This window comes from Botryllus schlosseri, chromosome 15 (genome assembly GCF_051294905.1).
Source record: "Botryllus schlosseri isolate E-star chromosome 15, Bs_hap1, whole genome shotgun sequence".
Lineage (NCBI taxonomy): Eukaryota > Metazoa > Chordata > Ascidiacea > Stolidobranchia > Styelidae > Botryllus > Botryllus schlosseri.
Window position 1 is genome coordinate 14,201,676 of NC_137250.1, and position 18,494 is coordinate 14,220,169.

At 40.9% G+C, this 18,494-nt stretch overlaps 4 protein-coding genes across 4 annotated transcripts; 1 reads left to right on the forward strand and 3 right to left on the reverse strand.

Moving 5' to 3' along the window:
- Nucleotides 1-115: 115 nt before the first annotated feature.
- On the reverse strand, nucleotides 116-5,856 carry LOC145456696 (esterase OVCA2-like). The gene is made up of 6 exons (XM_080334797.1): nucleotides 5,715-5,856; nucleotides 5,536-5,654; nucleotides 4,360-4,503; nucleotides 4,236-4,301; nucleotides 3,121-3,261; nucleotides 116-489 (listed from the first exon to the last, which is right to left on the reverse strand). The coding sequence occupies exons 1-6, from the start codon at nucleotides 5,765-5,767 to the stop codon at nucleotides 353-355; spliced, it is 660 nt and encodes a 219-aa protein (XP_080190923.1). The 5' UTR covers nucleotides 5,768-5,856; the 3' UTR covers nucleotides 116-352.
- On the reverse strand, nucleotides 5,781-7,567 carry LOC145456694 (hyaluronidase-1-like). The gene has a single exon (XM_080334795.1). It carries the CDS (start codon nucleotides 7,565-7,567, stop codon nucleotides 6,197-6,199), a length of 1,371 nt encoding a protein of 456 aa, XP_080190921.1. The 3' UTR covers nucleotides 5,781-6,196.
- Nucleotides 7,546-11,488, reverse strand: LOC145456692 (hyaluronidase-1-like). The gene has a single exon (XM_080334794.1). The coding sequence runs from the start codon at nucleotides 9,370-9,372 to the stop codon at nucleotides 7,999-8,001; it is 1,374 nt and encodes a 457-aa protein (XP_080190920.1). The 5' UTR covers nucleotides 9,373-11,488; the 3' UTR covers nucleotides 7,546-7,998.
- Nucleotides 11,489-14,412: 2,924 nt separating this feature from the next.
- LOC145457857 (uncharacterized) lies at nucleotides 14,413-17,563 on the forward strand. Its single transcript, XM_080336147.1, has 2 exons — nucleotides 14,413-14,708; nucleotides 15,610-17,563. The coding sequence occupies exons 1-2, from the start codon at nucleotides 14,515-14,517 to the stop codon at nucleotides 17,420-17,422; spliced, it is 2,007 nt and encodes a 668-aa protein (XP_080192273.1). The 5' UTR covers nucleotides 14,413-14,514; the 3' UTR covers nucleotides 17,423-17,563.
- The last annotated feature ends 931 nt before the right edge of the window (nucleotides 17,564-18,494 follow it).

The following is an 18,494-nucleotide window of genomic DNA, read 5'->3' on the forward strand; positions in this document are numbered from 1 at the left end:
CTCGAGTTGATAACGTTCCCTACTCAAGCAACATCCCCCAACGATGAAATCAAGTCCCTTTGTTGAGTTCCATTTCTTACAAGAGTTTCATGACTTCGAATTCAGCAAGTCGCGATTTGTTCAGGTTTCATTTATTCATTTGCGAAATAGATTTATTGGTTTCATTTTAGTGTGCGAGATTAACTTTTGTTCGTCTTTCACTATATATCAGGCGCTCCAATTCATGGCGAGATGAACTGGACACCGACATTCTACAATTAGCCTACCTCTTCAAATTTCGAAATCATAGTTCGCGCATTGCATACACATTGCCTATTGAAATAAATTCTTTCTAGGTTTCTGGCACAGTGTATCACCGTAAATCGAGGAATTGCTTCAAAAACTTTGCATATTCCGATTTCTGCGGTGCCGACGTGGGAACGAAATGGCCGCCGGCGTGCCTCAATATAACCGGATCTTGATATGAATTCAGTAGTTCATCACTCATACCTGAAAATGCGGCAATAGATAACAAATACAATATGATACATATCATACGCAGTTGCATAGTATGATAGTGTGGTGCAGTGCATTTCAACCTTTTTGAGCTCCATTCGCACTTTTTTTGGAAAATAGATTTCATTCGCACAAACTAACCGAAAATTGTTACACAGAAAGAAGATGAAGATACCCACATTTTGTTCAGATGTGCAACAAATTAGCTGCTATCTAACTTAAGCTATCAAGTGTCCCATTAAAAAGGCAACGTTTTTCGCCCCTTTTGATTTCAATTATTTCACTAACACCCTTCTCAGCCAAACAAGTTTTAGGGCTTTGTACAAGAACGTCTACTAGTGCGCGGATGGCCTGGTCTTAAAATCTGTTCTGCCTCCTATCCAAAATACAGCGTATTTTTCGCGAGTGAAAAATGACTGCTGGCAGAAATCGTTTTTGAGAGCTGACACAAAGTTCCCGGAGGCTCCAGTTTGTCGAAAAGGTGAAAAACCCATATGTTTGTTTTGAGACTATTGCCTTATGTCTTGGAACATAAGGTGCAAAAACGATCATGGAGAGTAGGCACATTGGAGCAACGGATTATAAGGTAGCGAGCTCTAAATTCTGTCTCGCGAGAATATGAGACGAGCAAATATACTCATACTCATGATACTGTGTGTTCTGCTCTTTAGCTCAATCTAACTTGAGAATTCATAACAGTTTAATAACGGTAAAGAAGCTTTTAGACTATATATACCACCAAAATCTGAGTTTTTGTGGCATCTCGCGACCCGAGCGTCACCCATGAAAAAAATTCATTTTGAATATTACTGTTGTAAGCCACGATTTTGATGACATGAATGACATACAGAACGTGCACACCACAATTCTACCCACCACAGCTCTACAAAACATGTCTTACGCACGCGATTTCAAATTAGGGCAAATTAAATTCCTCTGCGTGTCGCAGTTGTACTACTTGTCTACTCCGATCACCAGAACTGGACTATTCCGTGCCGACAACGGAGCATATCCATATCGAAAAGTTTGGCCATCCGGCATCGGTCATTTTCATATCAAGGTTTTGTCGCCGCTAATGTTTTTGGCACTGCATTTTATCAGCGGTTTGTTGGCCAAAACTTTACGTCTTCATGTGCCCCGGCCCCCTACGCAGAAGGGGTTGGCTCGAGATGAATGAGTCCCATAGGCCTGAACTCGCTCGTTGAACACCCCTACACTGGTGGCGAGATAGCGCAGTGGTATAATCCGCGGCTGCAACACCAATGGGTGCGGGTTCGAGTCCGACCGAGGTCGACTTCCGAATTCCGACAGCTAAGTGTTGGAGGTTTACCTAGGCTCCTCCTCGCCACCTCATCCGCGTCAGCGATGTCTTACAAAAGCCTAGAGGTGGGCCGTGCTATAAGTCGGTAGTTACGGAAAAATAAGAAGAATATCGGCCTGGTGTAAATGACCATCGTAGTCGACAAACACCATGAATACCCCAAAACAAACAAACCCCTACACTAGTTCATCCCAGCGGTCTTCGACCATGATTTCCAGAAAAACCAGTCGGACAAATCTTATCAAGAATTCTCACGATAAAGCCATATTTTCTGCGTGTCTCGTTGATAGGCTACAGTACCCATAGCATAACAGTGTCTTGGAAATGTAAAAACTATCGCATGATTTTTTGAAATAAATTCAACAAACACCGTGTCGACCCAAAATTATATATCTATTGCCGTCTATGCTTTAATACCTTGAAGGGGTAAAAATTTGCGTTCCAGTAACTTTAGGCTTACCATATTTTTTGAAATCTAAAAAGAGGACACTTTTTCATAAATTTGAGACTTGCAAAACCGGAGAAGAATTCTCAAAAATCGGTGAATTTTCCCCACTTTGTAATCGGTTAACTTAAAAAAAAGGTCAACTTTCCGCCCAGAGCTCAAAATACCGTTTTTTCTCTCCACATTGCTAAAAAAAAAGAAGGTCAACTTTTCGCTTAGAGCTCAAATAACCGTTTTTCACTTCGAAATACCCGCCGGAGCGTCACTTCTGTGCTAATTTACGGCATACCTATCACTCGCATTTTGCTCTAAATGTGACCTCAATTTTCAAAAAAGAGGACAAAAGGGCGTCCTCCGAGGATACTTTCAAAAAAGTCAAAAAACAGGACAAATCCTCTTAAAAGAGGACGTATGGTAACCCTAAGTAACTTGCAAATATGAGTCTGTAATGATGGTATGTACTACTATCCTGGAGTCTCGCACTATTCGAACAGTTATTACGAAAATATTATGATTGTTTAGCGAAAGAAAATAGAAAGTCAATTAGACGTCATTCACGACGGCTTGTAAGATCTACGATTAGCGGTGCGTCGTAAGTTAGACAAGTTTTTACGATTGCGTCGCCACTACAAAAGTTACACCGACCTTAAATTTCCTATTAGGTTTATTTGAATTATTCCAAGTCAGAAAAATTAACAATTATTGACGGTTTTCATTCGCACTTGATCCGGATTTTCATTCGCACTGTTCGCACCACCTTCGTCATTCGCACTGCAATTTTTTTCATTCGCACTACTGCGAACCGTCACACAGGTTGAAAAGCACTGGTGTGGTGGATAGTGTAGCCAACTATGATTACCTCTCGGTATCACGCGGTCGGTGTCGCCGATAACATGCAGAGTTGGAATGGTGACGATGGTATCATATAAGTGGCGGTGTTGCGATTGCCTGCTCTTGAACCCAGCCACAAATATTGCGAATTGAAATTTAAACCGTTCGTCTAGAAACAAAGCAGTATGTTACATATTTGAAGTACGTGGAATCGTGGTGCCAGCTTATTAGTTGGTTGTGTGGCAAATTCTTTGGGACTTATAGCTGTGATTTCTTCTGTGGCTGATAGCTGCGGGGGATGACCTGAGTAGAGCAAGTGCAACTGAAGTATAAGCAGAGGTGGTCACTGGTCAATAACGAAGTACGTGAATGCGAGTGGTTTGCGAGTGGACTCCTAGCACGTATAACCATATGACTACATTTTAGACTGCTACTTCGTTTACTTTGTTTAGTTTTCAAAGCGAAACTACTTCGATTTCACTTTGATTTTGTCGAAGAGAATTCTCCTCCATTGCATGAATGCATTGCCAGTACAAATACTCGATGAAAACAACACATGTAACGGAACATATGTCCGAAGGTCAGCCAAACTGCTAAAGTAGAAGTAACAAAAGTAAGGTTAAACCCTTTGAAACGTAGTCCAGATTTTCGAAACATATAAATATAGTCGGGGACGACGCTACATTAGCGTTTGTTGGTAAACAGTCCGTCACATCTTAGCATTTTGTGAGGGTGAATATAATCTTGTAATACGAATGGCTATGCAGTAACATGAGATTTCGAAACTATCTTCAATGGCCGTGGATGCAGAGGCTACACCGCACCGAGATAAGGAAAAATTCAATAATTCAATAACCTGTTCGAAATATATTTTCTACGCAGATAAATGCAATAAGTATGATGATGAGCGGGGAGTACGTGGCCACAAACCGTAGAACCATAATAAGTATCTGACAAACGCAGTAGGGCGACCACTCAATTGATGTTTTAGCACTGTAGGTATGTTGTAGCTATTGCAGGTCTGTTAATAATTCGAGAAGAAGTGGAATCATTTCGAGTAATATTCAGTTACATGAAGTGTAGGCCTAGCTGGCCCGACAATCAGCGACTAGAAACATAGAATGATCACAAATTGTGACATACCTCCTTTTTCTTGCAACGCACAAATCAAACTCAGAAACGCAGCCCCCTGGCTGAAAGCGAGAACACCTTCAAAGATATTACATGGCAATTATGCGATACCAGGTCCGTACAGTACCGAACGAACCATTGAAGGGACCGTTTGCAGCCATGAATTCTGCTACTTCATCCACCGATTTCTGGTACCCTTTACAGCAGTCTGTGTATTCCTGAGCATTGTAGGCATCTGTCTCCGTCGAAAACCACCAGCCATACTGATCTTCAGACTCCCCTGGCATTAGAAAAATTAGAAATGAAAACTAATACTATGAAGTGACTGATGCGGTGAGACCGCTGCGAAAATACTTCTCACGGCCTTACTCAGTAAACATGATTTAAGATTGCAGCCGTACATAAACCTCAAATAACATATAAGGCTAGTGAGGTCAGTGGTCACTAGTACTGCACTCATGATATGATAGTCAATCTGCAGGTAAATAAAGTTGAAATTGAAACATTTGAGATTTTCGACCCTACCTACAAATTTCCAACAGGGCGTTATTCGATGTCAAGTATTGATGGCTCAAGATTGCCACAATCACTAAAATGCTGATTCCATACACACTTTTCAAACGTATTAAGCAGGGTTGTAACCAAGTCGCAAGGCTCCGAGTCACAAGTCAATATCAATTTTATAGTTTTGACTCCAGTCGAGTTGAGTCATTTTTAACTCACCACAGAGTCAAGTCTGGGTCCAAGTCAGCGAACAGTGGGTCGATTCCAAGTCATGGTATTATGACTCGAGACCGAGTCCAAGTTATTATGTTTACTGCTATTAAAACCACTTTTTGTAACTGTGTTTGGTGATATCGAATGGTTCGCATTTAAAATATACTAATTTTCCTCGCGTAACAGTTTCTGATCGCATTTTCAAGTACCAGTGCCAGTAGGCGAAATACCAACAGTGTGGATACTTTACTATTCTTCGAAATTACAATGAAATGTCGGTCTTGGCCGACTAAGACTCGAGTCAAATGACTTGGTCCTGAGTCATGAGCAATGACTCGATTCCAAGTCGAGTCAATACACAGATTGACTCGAGTCATTTCTGTATTTTGAGAAAATGACTCGAGTCAAGTCGAGTCATCAGAAAATCGCGACTCGAATCATTACAACCCTGGTGTTGAGCCACATTGACTCGACTCGTTAGATACAGCATAAAGGTGACTCTGAAGTAGTCTGACCGATACAACGTTCCAAGTAAAAGTCATTATATTAAAAAACTTCGTAGTACCAGGAGGTGAGCTATATATTTATTCTATACCTTCGCTTTTTCCCTGTTCCAAGACCCTGTTTGGGGCTGTCATATACATTAATTCTGCTTTGTTCTTCAAGATCTTACGCAACGAGCCAGTCTTCTGTCTGAACGTTTTCTCGCTCTGTCTGTAAAAAAAACGCACCGATACTCAATCTTCAATCGACATTTCAATTTTCCACGTTTACCTGTAGCCGTGAAGGCATAAAATTCTCAGATTCGATACAGGTTGATTTGCCATACACTTACTACAATTCTAGAGCAGACATATATTCATCAGTTTTTATCAGTTTACAACACTACAGATTTGTGATGAAATTAAAGGATGGTAAGAAGCCAAAATGGCTTTGGATAGTCCATCAATACAAAAAATCAACCTTGGCCTACACATATCAATATAAATTATACCAACATGAGGAAAGTGCAAAATGAGGAATCCTTAAAATCGTATAAATATAGTAAGACAATCAAAATGCTTATATCAAATCGTGATGAGGTAATCTCAAATGCAGCCAGGTATTGGAGAGCACAAAATATTGTATATCACACTATATGCCCATGTACAAGGAACGAAAAGTCTGACTCAATTAACGATGCAAAATATTGACTATAATATTCGATTGAATCATGAAATGGTCAAAGCATTTTAAAAATAGCATAAACCATGTTTTCAAATATGCATATCAGTAACAAGATCATCACAAGCTATTCCGGTCCATCCTTCGTAACACTGGCACGAAATGAAAAATTCACTAAAAAAATCTTTTTCCCGGTATTCATCGAAGATTCTGTACCCTGTAAATCTAAACCGTCTGATGACGCTCCAAACATCCTCCGCTGTAAAATGCTTGTGTCGTTGACGATTCTTATCGTCTGGGTATCCTGAATACACGCAACGTCCTTTTCCACTGCAATGATTAACACTGCAGAGAAATGCGTAGTCTGTCGTCATCTTGACATATGGACCCAGTTCGTTTGAGATGCAATCACGCAAGCTTTCGCAAGTTTCCAATGAATTCGCAACTTTGTGATCACCCCATATTATCATCCCAGATGCACCGATCACAGACGAAACGCCGATGGTATTTCGCAAATCATCAAGTCCGAGAAAGTGCGATTCCTTTCTGTAAGTGATGGAGTGATAGGCAAATATCGGTATACTTGTATTACCATCACGGTTATTGTCGACACGCACTGCTTCCAAGACACGATTCGCCACGTAGTACACAGCTTGTTGATCGCTTTCAAACCACTCCCCGAGATAGACAGAAGGATAAAGTGCAGTGCTCTTATCAAACAACCACTGTATTTCATCATTGAAACGAAGGGTTTGATTGGTGCATTTTAAAGATGTCTTCACACCCCTTTTATTGTCGTTGTAGCAATCTGGATAAAGGTAATATCCCCACAATGCTTTGGGACGAATAATTCTTGCTAAAGAAATTGTAGAGCTGAAAAAGCTTCTAGCAGCAGCTTCATATTCTGATTTTGCTTCCGCGACTACATCACTATGGTTCCATTGTGGATGCTCCTCTGATACCTTTTGTATTGAAAGGTTCTGATAAGCAACGTAACGACCCCAAGACATTCTGTCCCACAGCGGATGCCAGCCTTCCCAATCAATCACAACGGGCCCGCGGAATTCAGGATCCGGTATCAGGTCCATGATATCTCTCCCTACTTTCGTCAAGTGACTCTCCAAATTAGCAAGTTGCGGTATTCCACCGTTCACAATATTTCCATCGCAATCAATTTCTGGACACAATCCCAGTTGGTTACTGGAAAAAATCCCCATCACGTCCCCAATCCAGCGTTCATTCCTATTGTATACAAAGTCAAAATCACCGAGACCAAGATGCACCCCGTATTTTTGCTCACAATGTTCACTGGCGACATTCCATACAACGACGAATGGTTTATGGGGCAGAGCTGGACCGAGGATATTTGATTTGATGTCGAGATTTGTGCAATCACTAACTGTGCAGAAGTCTACCAGTATCAACAATAACCATAATACACCTCGGTACGTTAAAAATACCATTATTCCTTAACAAAAATTGGAATTAACAGATAATAAAATTTAATAATCAACATTTCTCAGTATTATCAAAATAGTTATCCTATTTGGCATTGACTGCTATTTCGATGTACGAGTAGCCTACAATGTTAATTTCCATTACAAAAGAAAATGTGATATAATGGTCCAATGGTAAATTCATGGCCCTACTCCATAGATGTATCAAATCATAAGTCACGAAATCTACTGTAATGTCACATTCATATATAAATTCAATATCATCATTTTAATTATGATGAAATACAATGAAAATGGAAATATAAAGTTGATAGTGAGCCTTTTGTGAACAAAAATATTGATAAAAAATGCATATCAAGGGAATATGAGTTTGTTATGATTGCATGGACAGTAATGCATTCCGGTAGTCTATGTTGCAATAGGCCAATACCAGAAAGTTATTGAGGTTTTTCACAACTAACACCAGTCCAGCCTTCATAGCATTGACACACAATTGAAAATCCACTATCAGCCATCTCCTTCTGATATTCATCGCCAAAGATTTCGGATGTCATGTATCCATGTCGTTTAATAATGTTCCACGCGTCATTCCCATTCAAGAAACTTGGTTCCAAACTATTGGTACCGGCCGGGTATCCAGAATATACACATCGACCTTTTCCGCTACATCGGCTCACACTGCAATGGAATGCATAGTCAGACGTCATTCGTACATAAGGACCTAATTCGTTTGAAATGTAATTGCTCAAATTTTGGCATGCTGCCACTGAATCTGCGATTGTGTAGTCGCCCCATATTACCAACCCAGAGGCGCCTAAGACAGATGCTACACCGATGCTGTTTCGCAAGTCGTAAAGGTGGACAAACTCTGGTTCTTTTCTGTAAGTAATAGCATGGTAAGCATATATGGGTATGCTTGTACTTTGAACACGATTTTCATCAACACGCACTGCTTCTAGAACGCGGTTTGCTACATAGTAAATACCATTCTGATCTCCTTTAAACCATTCTCCCAAATATATTGATGGGTAAAGTCCAGTACTCTTGTCAAACACCCATTGTATTTCGTCGTTGAATTCGAGGGTTCGCTCAGTGCACGCCAAGGTTGATTTGTCTCCAGTTTTATTGTAATTGTAACAGTCAGGATAGAGATAAAGTCCCCAGAGAGCATTCGGACGAACAATTCTCGCTAATTCAAGAGTAAAGCTCAAAAATCCTCTGGCTGCAGATTCATACTCGGATTGCGCTTCCGCGATCACCTGATCACGAGTCCATTCCGGGTGTTCAACAGCTACCTTATGCATAGAAAGATTCCGATATGCTAATAAATGTCCCCAAGACATTCTGCGCCACAGAGGATGCCACGGTTCCCAATCAATGACTGCTAACCCTTGAAAGTCGGGGTCGGGAATGAATTTCTCAATGTCTTCTTTGGCTTTTGTCAAGTGAGCGTTCAGATCGGAAAGCTGAGGTATTCCTCCATTGATAATATTTCCGCTTTCATCAATCTGAGGATAATAGCCCAACTGGTCAGCGTAAAAAATAACCATAGCATCACCTCTCCATCCTTTGTTGCTGTTGTATATTATATCAAAGTCACTGAGATCGAGATGAACACCGTATTTTTCTTCACACCTATCGCTGGCGACATTCCATGCGACGACAAATGGCTTGTGTGGTAAGGGAGGACCCAGAATATTTGGTTTGATTTTATATTTCGGTGGCTGACCATCCACACATGACAGAGCCAACATCGATAGAATCAGACAACATAACATAGTTGGTGTCAGTCTATAACACTGAGGAGTCATATTGTAGAATTGACTATAGCCTACGATATCTATCACACTGAAATCAATCGACCAATTAATATAGCAGTTCTGTGCTGTGATGTGCTACCAATTACTCGACTGAATGCGGTAATTGCTAACACAAAGAGGAAAGATATGTTTCAAAATGTGATTTAAAAAAGCTCAACATCATTTCGAATAGCTATATTATTTACTACCAAGTAATTTGACTGTTGCGTCACTTTCTCTCAGAAAAACCCGTGCACAATGAGATGCGGTCTAAACCAGTGGTTCTCAAACTTTTTTGACTCATCGCCCCCTTGTTAAGTTCGACATACCTTTATCGCCCACCTGAAAGTCACAGGTCATCACTCATCATTAGGGCAAATTTTCGTTGCACGAAAATCGCAAGAAAGTTGTACTTCATTTCAACAAAAGTTGCAGTAAAAAGTTGCATTTCTAATTTTTTTCAATTATTAGGGTATGAGACGATACAAAAGTGTAATGGTTAAGCGTCCGGCTTCTCGAGCGGTAGGTCGTGGGTTCGATCCCCGGCCGGGTCATACCAAAGACTCGAAAATTGGTATCCGCAGCTATCCTGCTAGGCGCTCAGCAATTATGGATAGCATGGAGGAGAAAAAAAAAACGGGGGCGCAGACTAGATGACCTCATGGGGCCGTATCGCAACTCCGTCGTCAAAGCATCTCGATGGTGCAGGCGAAAAAGAATATCATATCTCTCTCTCTCTATGTTGTATAACCCAACAGTTTACGATTTGCAGGGTGTATGCTTGTTCCGTTTCTTTCTTCGCTATTCAATCGGTCATGTATACACTTTCATGTTCTTTAATTTTGAAACTTACATGACAGCATTTTCCTGCAAAGCTGTCAAATTTGATGCTTTCCCATTTCAGGGTTGGTCTGGCAAGACCGCCGAAAGTTACAGTTTTTGCCAATATGCAGTAAGAAAATAACACAATGCATAAATAATTTTCCGCCAAAAATTAAATAGCGAAGCAATAATCCACCACTCCCCTTCCTCAAAACGAGTCACATACCCCACCAGGCCCACCTTAAACCCTCTAGGTCTGCAAGCTTTACCCAAAGCATTGCAGCAATACTCAGTGTTGGTGACTTTAACAAAATCAATAGCCTGAAAAAGGTGATCCAGTGAAAATGCGTCTCGCCTGGGCGTCCATGAAATGGGGAACTACCTCAGATTTAGACGACAATTAATCAAGCGATCTATTTACATATAGTTCAGGCACTGCCGTGCTTGGCTGGGGATGTTGAACTTCTGGCTTGAAAACATTGCATCATAGATAACATTGAGATCACTTATCCATATCACATAGATCTTTGTTATGTAAATCAAAGAGAATAGAACTATACTAAAAATACTTTCATAGCATGTTTTTTCAAATTACTCATTTACATTTTGCGCAATACTTAATAAAAGTCGCAGGAAAAAATTGCTTGAAAAATAGAAAAAAGTTGCAATGTAAAGTTCCTAGAGGCAACTTAAAACATCATAGGCTATTACATAAATTCTGATTATGTTGGAAGCTGAAAAAAAAGTTGCAAAAACTTGCTCTAATGTCAGTAATGTAGCGCTTTTACTTTATCATGGAATGCTCAAGTAGGTTTTATCTATTTGCAGTACTTAGTAGAGTATATTTGTAATTGTATACTACTTCTGGTTCCACAGTTTTTGATGCTGCTACGAAGTTGTGAGAATTCATCAACATGATAAATTGGTGTGATCAACGTGATTTGATCCCTTTGACCAGTCGTGGGCTGAGATAAGTCAATATAGGCCCTTTTCTATCAACATCGATTATGAATTGAACTTGACAAGAAAGCAAACAGTCAATGAAATACAATTGACTGAACATCTTAACAGTTTCGCCACCGTATGCTTTCTATGACCACGATATCGATAACCTGCTTCGATTTTTTTTTCACTCGCTATCTATCAGAATCGTCCATGGGTCGTGAACTGGTGATAAGGGGCGATATGGCCAACTTGTAGAACCACTGGTCTAAAGTGGATGATAATTGGTAACTAATTAGTAACTGAAATGCTACCGACGGTAACAGCCTCAACAGACTCTGAAAAATAATAAATATCCTAGTCAAGAAACCGGTTGCCAGTAAACTCGCCCCAAAGTAAATTCGGCCCAGGCAAATTCGGCCATTACATCAGTAAATTCGGCCCACCGAGAATATTGTATTAAAATGTATTACCAACCGTTAACATGATTTAATTACATAATTATACTATTATTAAGTGATTTGGATGTCAGGGTATGCGTGGATCGCGTAATCACGGGAGATAGTGCGGATATTCACGGGGACCGAATTTACCGACGGCCGAATTCACCGGTCAATTCACTGGTTACTCGGTCAATTCTGCCCTCGGAGAATTTTTTATAAAAATGTATTACCAACTATTAATGTGAATTAATTTCATAATTATATTATAATCAAGTGATTTGGAGAACAGGGTATGCGTATAAATATATATATGTATATATATATGCCGATGTTTACGGGGCCGAATTTACCGACAGCCGAATTCGATCGGTATATTCGGCCCTCGGAGAACATTGTGTGAAATTGTATTACGAACTAATAATGTGTATTATATTACATAATTATAATATTATCTAACCTGGACCCTAACACTAATCCTAACCCTAATTCTAACCTAACCCTAACCTAACCTAACCCTAACCCTAATCTAACCCTAACGCTAATCCTAACCCTAAACCTACTAATAACTAATAAGTAATAACTAATAATGTGTATTATATTACATAATTATAATATTATCAAGTGATTTGGAGGTTAGGGGTTAGGGGTTAGGTTTAGGGTTAGGATTAGCGTTAGGGTTAGGGTTAGGGTTAGGTTAGGGTTAGGATTAGGGTTAGGTTAGGATTAGGTTAGGGTTAGGTTAGGGTTAGGTTAGGATTAGGGTTAGGGTTCAGGTTAGGTAATGGTATTGTAACTGTTATTGTTACTCTGGCCCTGGCCGAATTTACCGAGGGCCGAATTTACCGACAGCCGAATTCACCGACGGCCAAAGTGACCGAGGGCCGAATTCGACGGGCCGAATTTACTTTGGGGCGAGTTTACTGGCAACCCAAGAAACCACCTTGGCATTTGTTTACACTCGCATGTTTTGTTTTGAGGTGCATTACTTGTGTTTCTCGAAAGTAACGATGGCAACGACGGGGTATGTGTACGCGACGTGAACGATGCGACATCAATATCAATAATCGTCAGATTATAATTTCATCCGATCAAGACACACGCAATGTATAGACACAATACAATGCAATGGGCATATAGGAGAGGATGTCGAAACGACAACCTTTTGCCTAGTGCCCGATGTCACAGTTTATTCGATATTAATCTTTATTCGGAGGTCCTTTTGTAGATGCCCTTACTTGCATTTTATCGTCAGCTCTTTCCGTGCGATTTCTTTTATTATTTTATCTTGGCTTTTTTGTCGGTGTAACGACAACACGGATAAGAGGAGCCCAAATCAACCTCCGAGGCAAAATCGAACTAGGTTCGTCAGGGTAGCTGACACTTGATGTCACCACTACGCCAACTCCCCGACATTTTGATGAAAGCACCGGAGCCCTCACCCTGGCGGGACATGTAGGATGCGCTTTTGCGAGTTATTGCCCCGCCTGTGCGGCAAGTAAGCTACACAGTACCAAATCATTTTAAACTATAGTTAAAGTAATTACGACTCGCTCTGGACCAATACATTCTCGGTAATAAATGAATCAATGGTCCTAAGTTGTATTCAATCGAAAATCGTCATCTAAGCTCTCCAACGTCTCTATGGGTGTTGATTAGGCTATTATGTAGCCCCAGGGCTCTCTATATATCTATCTATAGATAGATTTGTTCAGCACTGCTATGAGTTTACCAACCAACCACTCAACGAGCAAAGCAATTAGCCAGCGAGGTCTATTGGAATATAGATAACTAACCTACGGATAGATGCGCAACACGTGACTAACGGTCGAGTGATGCGACAACGGCAGATTTGTTGTCGCTTCATAGCATGAAACGGGAGCGTAATTGCTAATCCCATAGATGACGAGCCGAGCGCTTAAATTAAATAAATTTGATCTTATTTGGAAGCTACAGTCGCGCTGATTCTGATAATATACATTAAGCTTTCATCAAGGCAATAGAATCGCCCCGAAATAGCCTTCAAAGTCTGAAAATCGTCATTGTTATAAACGATCGCAACGGCGCAGCACAATGACCATAACAACGGTCCCTACGTGGTTGCGATTGTTTAGAACAATGCCGATTTTCAGATTTTGAAGGCTATTTCGGGGTGGTTCCATTGCCTTGATGAAAATTTAATGTATATTATCAGAATCAGTGCGACTGTAGCTTTCAAATAAGATCAACTTTATTTAATTTGAGCGCTAGGGTCGTCATCTACGGGATTAGCAATAACGCTCCCGTTTCGTGCTATGAGGCAGTGTTGGGATGACTCGAGTCATGACTTGACTCGAGTCAGACTCGAGTCAACTTTTCGGATGACTTGACTTGACTCGAGTCACTTTGCAAAAATGACTTGACTTGACTTGACTCGACGCTTCAGAAATGACGATTGACTCGTGACTCGAAGCACAATTTTCGAGTCAATTTCAAGTCATCAAGCAATCGATGTCGACTAAATCGCTGAATCTATACCTTACATGTTTTCGACACGCAGTTGTGACCTGTGAGAGCAGCCAGCCTTTCAATGACTGTGTAACCAGGTTATACCGATCGTCCATTGTTATGTCACAGATACATTGACCGCGGACGAAGTAATTCGAGTTCACGGTGTCGTAGCGTAGACTATAGTCGAAATCCATCAATAGCAGTACTAACAATGTATCTCATTTCTAGACTGCTTCGTGCGTAAGAACATCATGTATGATTTAAATCGAACGGATATAGTCTAAACGTATCCATATATGATATTTGCCAACAATTGGTTTGGCTCAAATTGTGTATTATTATGTAGGCCTATGTGTAGAGGGTCTGTGCAATGTGTATTGCATTATTCTTCCCTCTGTGCTGTGGGTGATTTCTACGGGCTATACAATTACCCACGTAGCTTAGCGGTTCTACGCAGTTAATGCGGCATGATTTTGATTGGGTCTTCCAGATGTCGGTCCCTATGGTTATAAACCATATGTACGTAGACTACATGCCCGATAGACCAAATAATCGACATGTCGCAAAGTGCAAATTATGTGGATCAAAAGTACCCGATCGGTTCGGTACGACTTCGAATTTCACTCGTCATTTGAAGGGAAAGCATTTATCTGAGTAAGTACAATTCATATTTTCACATTTTGATATTTTTGCACATCAGTATGTCCTACGTTGTACGTATAGTAGTGTCAGTATTTCATACGCTAACGGAATGCATGCCTAGGCCTAAAGATGCGTGCAGGCCGACTACTTCGTGATTGAACGCACGAAATTGTTACGGAGCCAGAGGCGAGTCATAGCAATAGGCTTTGAAATGTAGGCGACGAATGCATGTCTAAATTGGACTTGTATCGAAGGAGCGCTACAGAATTAGCCATGCAAAGCGGTCCGATCTACGATACCTACAATATCTACAATTGAGTGTTACAAGCTCAAACTATAGGCCTAGCCGAACCTGACAGCGCATGTTTTTAAGGTTGCTGGCGGTTTCACGCAATTTAGATGATCACTGGCTTTGACTATATGCTTCGAACATGCATGCCTTGTCTATGCATGTGTTTTGGGCGCTGGCGTCTGAACGTGAGAAATATAATGGAACTTACACGCGGCTACAGTACGACGGTTCAATGATGCAAGCTTATTTTGTTATGGAGTCGTAATTAAAATCAAATTCACATTCACCAATTAAAATTAAAAAGATGTTCTTTCAACTTCTGCGTAGAATACGTTATTAATTTGTATCACCATCCAGCATCCAAACAGTTCGCAGGCACAAATCACCAACAGCAACCTCGTCGACCATTGCCATATCTGTCTGGTGCTGATTTAAAACGAAGTAGTCGATATTTTCATAGAATACAAAGCGCTTCCTAGTCCACCCGAATTGCTCTTATGGGCACGATTTCAGTTTGAGGAGCTTCATTGAATACACCCTAGAAAGCTTTTTGTTCAGCGAAACTTAAATGAACATTCACCGTTCGTTCCAATATCTTGAATGAAGTGTGTTTTTATACAGGTATCAAGAATACACCAACTCAAAAGCGCGAAAGGGGAATGTACAAAGCATAACACCCTACCTTTTGGGATCCTCAAAAATGCTTCCAGGCAGTACCCAAGCCCAGGCTATCACTAATTCCATTTTAATGGATTTAATTGTTCAGGAGGGCATGCCCCTCAGAATAGTGGATTCGGTTGGTTTCAACCGATTTCTCGACACTATTAATTCCAGATACCGTTCCCCATGTCGTAAGACATTTGTTGGCCTTCTTGTCAAAAAACGGAATGAAATCAAGGGAAATATAAAAAGAAAACTGGCACAATGTGAAACGGTAAACATTACTGTAGACATATGGTCTGATAGAAGAATGCGCTCCTACATTGGTATAACCTGTCATGTGCTAATTGAAGAATCTAATTCACTAAATTTAAAGTCATATACACTGGCATGTCAAAGGTTTGTAGGAAAACACACCAGTGCCAACATCATTGCCCATTTTGAACAAATGATGGAGGAGTATGGCATAAAAAACAAGGTTGAGTTCGTTATTACTGACAATGCGTCCAACATGAAAAAGGCTTTCCAAGTGAGCTTTCCCGAGTGTAGCGATACCGAAGATGATGTGGCGGACACTCCCAGTGATGACATGAGTGATTGGGAAGACCCCGAAGGATTTACTGTATTGAGTCGTGAAATTTGCGACACAGCCAAAAGAGGTCGCTTGTCATGTTTTGCCCACACTCTGCAGCTTTGCATCAAAGACGGTTTGGATCACATAAAATGCATTCGACCAGCTTTGTCAAAACTCAGCAAACTGTCAAGTATATTGCATAGCAGCACAAATTTCCTGAATTTATTCGAAGCCAAGTTTGGTAGCAACAAATCAATACCAGCTTCAAATGTCACAAGATGGAACTCAACTCTGATACAAGTTGAGAAAGTAATTATGCTTGACCACGGAAGATTATCCGAATTGTGTAAAGAAGCCGGCCATGCTGAGCTAATATTCAGTGGAAGGGAGTGGGGACAGCTTTCTGAATTAGAGTCAATTCTGGGACCGTTCCTCACGGCGACAAATCTGACGCAGGGCGAACATATTCCCACAATTAGCTGTGTTTTACCTACTATTTTAGCATTGAACAGGCACCTCAAAAAACACTTGGGCAGCGCAAAGCACACGAAACCCTTGGTTGAAGGCCTAAAGAATTCTTTGTCACAAAGGTTTTGTGGTATTTTCAGCAATGTTGACGTAATTGATGATTACAGTGATCTTGGTAATTCCGAAGCATTCGGTGAGGAGGTGTATCTACTCGCAGCTGTCTTAGACCCGAGATTTCAAATGCGATGGATGGTTGACATCGATGCATCGGAAAATGCCAGAGCAATATTGCGCAATAAAATAACCGATTTAGTGACAACGCTTGCAGAACGGGTAACAGCGTCGTCCGACTCATCAAGCGAGAAGGAAGATGAGTATGATGGGCCTCCTAATAAATATGGGAAACTTTTTGCATCATATGGAAGAAGGGGGTTTGCTAAAAAGCAGCAAGTTTCAGCACTGACCCAATTCCTGAAGTATTTGGATTCGGATGGAATAGCTAGCCACATGGCACTAGAAGACATGTGTCCAATTACATACTGGGGAGAGAATAAAAAAAATCTGAATTTGTTGTACAACTTGGCGAAACGGGTGCTGGCTATACCCGCGTCGAGTGCCCCTGTGGAAAGAGTCTTTAGTCAGGGTGGCATCCTAATGCGACCCCACAGAGCCCGGCTATCTCCTGCTACTTTGTCAGACTTGATATTCGTGAAATGTAACGCGAATATTTAGCTCGAACGAATTTCCGGGCTATGCGTCAATATGGCGACGTTTCGTTATCACTGCATGTGTCTATAAATTTAAAATGTGTACTCTGAATTGTGAGTACTCTCTTTCCGTTTCGCAATTCGAATAAAGTAAGACCACAGTGCTGTTTTTGAGTGATCTTATACTGTCAGGCTAAATGTCAGTGCCGGCGTGATTGTGACTGTCGTCCTTATGGCAAAATAAGCGTGTTTTATGTTGTGGCCTAGATGTCGGGTGTGCACCAGAAATTTGTTTTAAATTTGGTTTACTACGATATGTCAGAGCAATACAATATCCTGCTCGTGCATAACACAATGTTCGTTACTCGATCGATTCACAATAAATGGCGAGTCAATCTGCAACCAGTTTGGAAATCATGTCTCGTAAGCTACTTCGAAAATTCAACTTGACTTGAATTATGACTTGACTCGTGACTTGACTTGACTTGACTTGACTTGACTTGACTTGACTCGAGTCACCTCCAAAAATCATGTGACTTGACTTGACTCGAGTCACCTTTGAAAATCGATTGACTTGACTTGACTCGAGTCAAAATGTCCAATGACTCGAGATGACTCGTGACTCGAAGGTAGTGACTTGATCCCAACACTGCTATGAGGCGACAATAAATCTGCCGTTGTCGCATCACTCGACCGTGAGTCACGTGTTGCGCATCTATCCGTAGGTTAGTTATCAATAATTGGAGCATGTTCTGTTCTGAACACCTGTACAACGGGGATTATTTTCATACGCTTTCTGCACCGTAAAAGATACAATCGCTTTGGAAGTGAAATTGCCCTTCAATCCAACTTATTTCTTGATTGTATCAGTCCTGAATTCCTATCGAGTGGAAACTGGTATAGCGTGCATCTGTGTCGTGGTGACGGCCCACCCATTGGGGGCGTAGGCTATTCATATTCATTCTGGTTGTATTGTCACGGCCAACAATAAGTGTTTGGACTTTGGACACTGATAGGTGAGGTGAAGAATAAAACTCTACAATAGGCTACTTGGTCTTCTACACATCGTGCCCTAAAGGGACCATAAGCGCCAGCAA